At 41.3% G+C, this 8,954-nt stretch overlaps 1 protein-coding gene across 5 annotated transcripts in view; it reads left to right on the top strand.

Moving 5' to 3' along the window:
- The first annotated feature begins 5,270 nt into the window (after positions 1–5,270).
- Positions 5,271–8,954, top strand: part of LOC124717089 (calcium-transporting ATPase sarcoplasmic/endoplasmic reticulum type) — a 93,996-nt gene continuing 90,312 nt past the window's right edge. For 4 of the 5 annotated variants that reach the window (XR_007005708.1, XM_047243808.1, XM_047243817.1 and 1 more), the window contains exons 1-2: positions 5,271–5,484; positions 8,737–8,923. Coding sequence is in view for 4 of the 5 variants with exons in the window: in XM_047243808.1 (XP_047099764.1) it covers positions 8,806–8,923 (118 nt within the window). In the remaining variant the exon portion in view is untranslated. Of the gene's footprint in view, positions 5,485–7,329; positions 7,355–8,736; positions 8,924–8,954 lie in introns of those variants that run through there. The other variant, XM_047243802.1, reaches the window with a different exon arrangement.

The raw sequence follows: 8,954 nt of genomic DNA, 5'->3' as shown, positions 1-8,954 counted from the left end.
AGATAGAACTTTTATACCAACACTTATTAAAGCAAATAAGTAATACACTAAACAAGAAAACTGAAATTTTGTATAAGATGTATGTGTGATTGGCTAATCAGTTACAGGACTCTGAGCTGCGTAGACGATGTCCAGATGCAGAGCAATCCGAACTAACGCTCACTTGCTTTGTCGTCTATTTTTTAGAGTTTTCTCTTTAAGTTTCGCAACACTGCCAAAGGAGTGGCACATGCAATAAAAACTGTGATACAGACATATTTAATTAATCCGGAACCGAGCGCCTGCTACGGTCGCAGGTTCGAATCCTGCCTCGGGCATGGATGTGTATGCTGTCCTTAGGTTAGTTAGGTTTAAGTAGTTCTAAGTCTAGGGGACTGATGACAGATATTAATTCCCATAGTGCTTAGAGCCAATTTGTTTCACTGTTTGCGTGCAGTGCGACGGGACAGTTCTTCGGATTCAGTCTTGCCAGATATGCAGATCAGCAATGAAATTCCCATTTAATCGGGATACTTAATTTACGTCGATAAAATTGATAAACGACAGTACTAGTGATCGTCAGTAGATAACTCGTGCAGTCTTGCTGTTCTCTTACCTTTAATTCATGTTTGATGCGCTACGGTCGCAGGTTCGAATCCTGCCTCGGGCATGGATGTGTGTGATGTCCTTAGGTTAGTTAGGTTTAAGTAGTTCTAAGTTCTAGGGGACTTATGACCTCAGAAGTTAAGTACCGTAGTGCTCAGAGCCATTTGAACCATGTTTGATGGGATGTAGCGGTAGGAAAGGTTGAAAGCAGCAGTGGCGGTGCGCAGGGGCATGCACCGGCCAAGCCACAAAAGAGTCGCACCCCTCGGATAAGTTCTCAGAGAGGCCATAAGGGGTGATGAAAAGGGGCCACTGAGCACCGGACAGAGACTGTTGCCGTGCAGAGGCGTCGCAGAAGTCCGGGCGTTGTACAGAAAAGCAGACAGCATCTCCAGTATGGAAACGCCTTCCCCATTTGCGTCTTTTCAGGGTTACATTCAGCCGTGACTTCATTTTTATGAATGACAATGCACGACGGCGTCCAACAGAGCAAGTGGAGGAGCTCTTGGAACGAAAGGATTTTCGGTGACTGGACTGGACTGGCCGTTCCAGCGACTTAACTCCCGTCGAACACTTGTGTGATACGTTGGGAAAACGTTCTGTCCACATGCACCACCGACCATCCAGTAGTTCTTACAACGTTGGTGGAGGATGGGAAGATACTAACACAAGGACTCCTTATCAACCTTGGGGCCAGCACGGAAGCACATTGCAGAGCATACATTACCGTTCATGGCAATCACACAGCCGGCCGCTGTGACCGAGCGGTTCTAGGCGCTTCAGTCCGGAACCGTGCGACTGCTACGGTCGCAGGTTCGAATCCTGCCTCGGGCATGGATGTGTGTGATGTCCTTAGGTTTAAGTAGTTCTAAGTTCTAGGGGACTGATGACCTCAGATGTTAAGTCCCATAGTAGTCAGAGCCATTTGAACCATTTGATTTTGTGCAATCACACGCCGTATTATGAACCGTCTCCCACCTTCTGTATTGTCCAGGGGATCTTCATAAACCGCAGTGAGATCAACATAATTATCGTCTTTGAATAAAAGTGTCATTTCTGTTCGTCCTATTGCGTATTTCTTTATTGCCTACTGTACTATACTGCAACAGTTCTTTCTGCGTGTGGCCCAAGTTCCATCGACTTATGTTACATAGCAGTGATACATCATACGAAAGTTACTTTCATCCGTAAGCTTTACACACCGACTTTATTGTGAACGTTAGCCAGCTCTCAGCGGCTTGGACGCCGACGTTACTCTTAAGCATCTACCCTGACGATAAATGTCTTCTAATGAGGAAAATAGCCAAAGTCGGCACGTCAGGCACTCATTGGTCGTGATACATAGACAGTTTACTCATACGCGCCTGACATGCGTCCCGTTTTCAAAAACCCGTATCGTCTGGAATATTCACTTCCAATCTTGCCTCCCTACCTCAAAATATTCAGTTTACATTCGGAGTAATAAAAAACAACGTCTGGATCACAACTTTTTACTACCGAATACCTTTCTCTCTCTGCGCTGCAGATCATCTTTAGGTCTAAACTGGAACATGAAAATGGCAACATCAGTAAAAAGATACAGAAGTGAGATAATACAAACACTATCCTCAAACATAATTTTATGAACATGAAACATTCCCGGCGCTGCAAAGTTTAGTTTGTCAACATTGGTGTAAAACTAACGTAAAATGCAAGAATGTGTGAAAAAAAATTCGTATAGTCAAGCGACGTTCGTATATGTGTAGGTTAGTACATGAAAACAGTGTACAAGAAATTCCTCCACCATAAAATAAAAACATATTTCATTTGCGTTTGCTCTAGTAGACACTTCAGCCTACATGCTTAAAAAGCATTTCAGCAAACATTGTTGGCAAAAGTTATGTTAAATGGTAGTCTTTTAGTGAAATCAGCGTTTTTCTGCAGGTCAGCCGACGCTGTGCGTGTGTTCTCGTGTGATGCAATAATTCTGGATCTCTTGGAAGTCTGTATGTTCTCGGTAGCTCCACATGTAGACTGCACACGCGGCGATTAGATCACGTGACAGTAGGTATTTGTAACGTGATAAGATAGTAAATTACATAATAGCATCTTTCTGCTACAGGTGTTCTAAAGCGAGACGTTCTTCCAAACTGTACGTCTGCAGCTGTTACACTGATAGCATTCAATACGTTTTGCTCTTCACATACGCATATAAAGTAAGTTACAGCAAGTTTCATTTCCTCCTGTTATATGATGTAGCTCGAATTGTGAGAATGATTGTGTTTCCACAGTCACGCATTGTTGGTTAGGTTGCGTAACGTCGTTTTAACATTACTGCTCATTTCATTTTTACATAATAGCTATTCAGCGAATACTGCTATTCAATCGCTTTCTTACTGGAGACAGCTGTCAGATTTTCTTTAATGGCAGCTACCTTCCTCCTTCATGCATCAGGCACTAATTGCCTATATACCTAATGAGCTTCACTTGTCCTCTTTCATGCATCAGGCCCTAGTTCCCTATATATCTAATGAGCTTCACTGGAGACACATTAATAAAATATTTTCATCACACAAATACGTCACTTCATCATTATAACCAACTATTTCGAACAAATTCCCCGTATCCATCAATGGGAAAATACTAACTGCAGTTACAAAATGTAACTCTTAACAGTGGAATAGAAGACAGTTGCAGAATAAGATTTGATAAGTAAAAATAAACCACGTAATTAACTCACAGTTCTTTTTTTAGTTTTTTTACAGTTACATAAATCATTTGTCTCTCGTGTGCACATCACAAATAGATGCGAGGTGTGCTAAATTCCGGCATCATATAGTCTGTAGGATTTTATGTATTCTGAAACACCTCTACATGCTGTTGTTTACTTGATGATTTATGGCTATTTTGACTTTCGGCATGAACACTCTCTGACAGTTGTGACGATTGATATTCCCGTCCTTTCTACGGGCGTCAATTCTCGTACCAATGCTCGATAATGTTTTATTTATATTTTCTCTTTATGTTTTAATTTTAATTTTACGTGTTTATTTATGTCCATATACTTTCCGTTCCTGGTAAATCTGATACTCCTTTTTTTATTATGGCCTACTACTGGAAGAGAGGATAAGGAAAAGACTGATGTGTGTGTTTCCAGCCGTAGTTTAGAAATACGTTTCTGATTGCGTGAAAATATCTATTGAACTGTATTTGGTTCTTGTGGTTTTGTTTATTTTCCTGTACCTTCGTTATTGCTGTTTTGTTTCATCGTGAAACGTTGAACTATGTTTTCCTTTACGACTGCAGGAAACCCGAGCTGGGATAGTGTAGTCTCGGACTATTTTCGTAGTTTTGTAGTTACAATTCAGATAATTACCGTCTGCATAATTTCTTTTGTTGGTATGGGAACTCTACATCTTGGCTTATAACGTAAGGAAAAAATAGAACAGTGCAGATCGTTTTCTTCATCGTTGTCAATGGTGTGTCGTCTCGCCCCACTTTCTTTATCTGCGTAGTGTCATCTATGCTGCGGGTGTGTACACATGTGTCTTAGATAACCTACCTGCCAGATTTTTTTTATGACTTATGTAATTAGCAAATTTGTCTTTTCGTTGTCTTTATAGTTTAATCGTTGCAATTTGTGACAAGCAGATTTGTAGTAGTACTGTAGTGTCGTACTAGTTTAGGTCTGAGCACATTCATTTGCAATTTGAGAGTACCCTTTTGCACTGCTCGGTTTTTTTTTTTTTGTGATGAATGGCGATTTCTGCAGATTTTGTTGATCAGGTGGTATACAGAGATGCAACACATTCGGACGGCGAAAAAGAAACTTATGTAGTGGCTGAGACCATCATCAATGATGAACAGTTGGTATTTGCCCCTAACAGTAGAAATGACAATGTCAGGTAATGAATATGTTCAATGCTACTTATTTTCACTTTTTAAAATTTGTAATAGTTCGCAATCTTGCACGATGTCGTACCATTCCACTGCTGTTTTGAATCGTCAAACCATAATATGATTTTCATTTGGTATGTAACTAGGATTGTCATGTAAACAAATTTCACGGTAACAATTTTTGAGGTTGAAATTGGAGTACAACAATAAGGGGACTGGGAGTCTTGGGTCCGTTCAGACAGATGGGGAGACTTCATAAGATAAATACGAAATAATACGCAAAAAAATCCTCTTCTTGGATTAAACCCTTCAATTTCCCGTCGAAGGACAGAAGTAAACGGCACGTGTGAAGCTTGCGTTGCTGTGAGGATGGCGACAGTGTTTGCAAGGCCATACGTGTTATGTCTACCAACTGGTAATGACATTCTTCTCCAACTAGTGCTACATATGCTCGGTCCCTTCCGTAGAAAAGGCAATATGCTCATAAGACTTCGCTGAAATCATGAGCAGCCTAGCAAATTACCCCAAGACATTGTGCAATATGAGAAACAAACAGCTGCCAATTCACGCCGCCCGGCAACCATTTATTATCAGCCGGACGCAATTAAGGGTGGATTCTGAGAAGAAAGAAAGGCTTCGCCTTGCGAGTTATTTGTTGGCTAATCAAAAATACGCGAGCGTCCTGGCCGCTCACGGCTCGGAGTGAAGTGCGGCTACTCGGTGGAAGGGGTTTTTGGCAGATGCCCCTCGAGCTTTTAGAGTTTCGCGACAGATGGCGCGCGTGCGGAGCTTATTTAAGTGCGGACCGCCTTGTAATGGTGCCCCGTTTCGTCCAGCAGCGCAGGCGTTGCCTTTTTTTATATACATATTTCGGGAGTTTTTGAGTGTTATGATAAAAGGGGTTTAGCGCAAACCCAGGAACTAGGGGCCCCTGAGTGAGTTTAAGTAACCCTTTTTATTGTGATCAAAAATCTTGCCGAAACAAGTGCAACAGGGACCACACTAACTCTCAAGTGTTTATAGGTAAGTTCAGTGTCCTTTATAGGTGACTTACTATGTTAAGAGATCCTACACCAACGACGCGGAGTGATGAAATGAAGCCAACGAGGATTGTAGCGGTGAAGATAAAGTGCGCGGTCTATGTACGTGGAGTGTGCCGTTAACATTGGGCGTCGAGTGCGGAGAGCGGACGCGACACGAAGGGAAGTGCCACAACCTCTGGCTCTGACATCGATAGTCCGTCAGTGCGGCCGCCTTTCTTATACGACATTTCAACGCGCTGGATACGTGCATCAACAAGTATGCTGTGCAAGCGTTTAAGTTGGCAACACTGTCAAGTTCCTGCGATCTGGCGGTGTCTATTTCGTATTCCTAGTTCCTGTTCTCCAGACTGTTGCTGAAACAGAGGAATCAGGACGAAATGGAGAAAGATAAAAGGGAATTGACAGTTTATGTAGGATATCTGAAATTTTCTTCCTGATTGTCTGGAAATGTAGAGGACTTTCATGCCTAGTCTCTAGTTGTTCTTCATCCGAATCTACCAACAATTCACTGAGCTGTCTTCAAATTTGTTCGTAATTAAATAGTGGCGCCATTTGAAATGACCCATTTCCAAAGGACAGCAGGCGAATCGTTTTTAAGTATTGTCTCTAGCCTGATTCAACAAAGAGTATCACAACAACGCTGTGAAAGATTTGGCAGAATAAAGCTTTTTTTTAATTAACTAAAGCCTAATTAAGTTACGGAAGGTTCTGTTAAAAAAATGCGTATGGTCAGTGAATCCTTGCCAAAAATGCTTCAGTGCTTTCACTAGCTTAAAGACGAACACTTTTGATGTTTAATTCCCGTTATATCACCGCATCGACATTACAAAAAGCGCTTTGCGCATGCCAAGGCACTTACCTGTAAGCTGCCAAACTTCGTTCTCCTTGACAATCATTGTGATTTCATCTCTGAAATCTTCTGCATAAGTTTTTTCATTCCTTTGGACTCAGTGAATGTTGTGCAGTGGTCAGAAACATTTTCGTTCGTTTGTAAAAAATTACAGCTAATTTTTAAACGCGTTTTTCGTGCTCACGTCTGCTTATGGAAAGATGAATGAATCGTTTCGATGTTATTGGTTTGACTCCCCCAGTTGAAGCAATGCTAATGAAATTCCACTCTTCTGGTTTACTGCCAATATTTTTGTTGAATATAAGATTAGAAGACCTGAATGAAATCATTCATTTGCATGCTGCACGAATCAAAATGTGAGTTATTTGTAGACTTTATATCGTAAGATTTTCTGTAGGAATATGAGCAATATGAAGCTAATATTAAATGACTGCGTTATAAATTACAAAAGAAAGGAAAATAATATGGTTTGTCAGAACCTTTCAGCCGAATATGCAGCTTTTCTAGTTTAGTACCGTACAAAGTCATGAAAATGCTCTATAAAACGAAACGGCTGCTACCTTTAAGAAAGTGTTTGTAGCCCTGTGTATTGTCCATTGTATACTGTGTGAACCTTCCTTGCGTAATATTGTGTGGTGCTCCGTTAATGCCAACCACGAAACAGCGCTCGGGAATGTTTTGGCAGGGCTTAGCGAATATGTCACTCGCCTGGGACCAAATAGTTCATGGGAAGCCTAAGTTAAAAATGGTCTACCTCGCTCTTCGTCCCCTCCCCCCCTCCCCCATTTTCCCCTCCTACCTTGTCTATTGGCACATCGTGTTCTAGCTACACTTGCCAAAATAATTAAGAAAGCCATCCCAATGCGCTAAAAGTGTTCGCTCCTGGCAAGCGATTTGGCAGCATGGCTCTTTCCCGGGGGAAATGATGAGGCGGTCCAAGCGGACATCTGCAGACTGTGCTCGGATTTTAAGTTGGCCGCCGGTTCAGCACATAGCACAGGTGATACTTTATACCCATGGAATTATGGTAGTTAAGAATTTTCATTAAACCCAGCCATGATGTATATTTGCAAATGTGTTGCTTTTAGGATCATTCAATAGAATGATTACTCGTTGGAAAATTTATCTTCAGTCAACGCAGTTGTAGGAATTGTAGAGTGTGAGTTCGATATTTGCGAATAATTACGACCAGTAGACGATGTTACATTATATTACGACTACCCAAGATTTATTGACCATAGGTGAATAGCAAGTTTCAAAAATGGTATTTGCAGTTCGCAATATAGTTTCTAGAGATTCGTGTTTTATCGATTGCTCTCTGCAAACTGAAATACCAAAGAGTACATACACGTAGCACATAAATGACATAGTCGCTACGATAACACATTTGAAAGCTCCGCCGTAGCAACAGCTAGAAACGACAGAAGCAGCGCGCCAATCAGGTTCGACCACATGAGACACACCGGTTTCGAAACACTCATTTAGCGCAGCATCTGTTATGCAACCTTAGAGTTCAGGCGTAAGTTTGTGAGGACGTAAAATCATTTTGATTTTGTTTGAGGGAACCAGATGTACTAACTAACGACGTTTGCGGTTTCGGAATAATTCAGAACAGTTGAGTAACGTAGTGGTAGTGCCGAAAGCGGCCACCAGACAGCAGAGCCAACTGCTGGGCCTACCGTAAGGCAGTGATGCTGTGAGCAAAATGTGCTAACATGACGTGGTTTTTTGAGAGGGTCTGCGTCAGTTTTTAGTTGTGTTTATTTATGATATTAATTATATCAGTTCTTCCCAATTTTTGTGTTTTTGAGTGCTCCTTCAGTGCTTTGAAGGTCTAGTTAAAGAGTTGTTCTGTGCCAAGTTTCTTGCAAAAGAGGTAATACGGGTAAGTTTCTACAATCTCATTTCCGGTTTTAGGAGCGCAGCATGTTTCTGTTTGTCATTACAAAGGAAGCTTCGTAGCATATTGTTTTCGTGATTATTATTTTATAGTATGCGAATCTGAAAGCGTCCGTTGCGCCTGCCACCTTAGAAAGTTAGACATGCTGACTTCTTGAGAAAATGTTGATCTGGCAGTACGCAGATGAAAATAACACTGAAGTTCAGTCATTGCCTCTATCCTTAACTTGCGAAATCAGTCCTTGTGCAGCGATAAACTTGAACGATATTGTTTAGTTTTTTTTGTCATCTAACCGAACAGTCCGGTTAGTGGAATAGGCACTTTATGTATCATTTCCTGCGTATTATTATCGGGCATTATAAACAAAAGGAAATACATGCTGTTATCTGTGTAGTGTAAACATAGCTTACATTCTCAAATAGATTCCTGGAATAATTATTATGATGTAACTAATGATGGGTCTTTTTCCTCATGTCTTACAGAACTATTGCTGCAAGTGCGTTAATGAACACAAGAAATAGCTCGTGAAGTGCACTAGAAACTGAGTGGCCATGGAGGACGCTCACGTGAAGACTGTGGAGGAGGTAGTAAATTACTTCAATGTTGATATAGATAGAGGCCTCACGCTAGATCAAGTGAAGAAGTACCAGGAGAAGTATGGCCCTAATGGTAAGTGGCTGATATTTCTTTCCAAACATAA

Source organism: Schistocerca piceifrons, chromosome 1 (genome assembly GCF_021461385.2).
Source record: "Schistocerca piceifrons isolate TAMUIC-IGC-003096 chromosome 1, iqSchPice1.1, whole genome shotgun sequence".
Classification (NCBI taxonomy): domain Eukaryota; kingdom Metazoa; phylum Arthropoda; class Insecta; order Orthoptera; family Acrididae; genus Schistocerca; species Schistocerca piceifrons.
The sequence above is the reverse complement of the archived record's forward strand: the minus strand, read 5'-3'. Positions and strand labels throughout refer to the sequence as shown.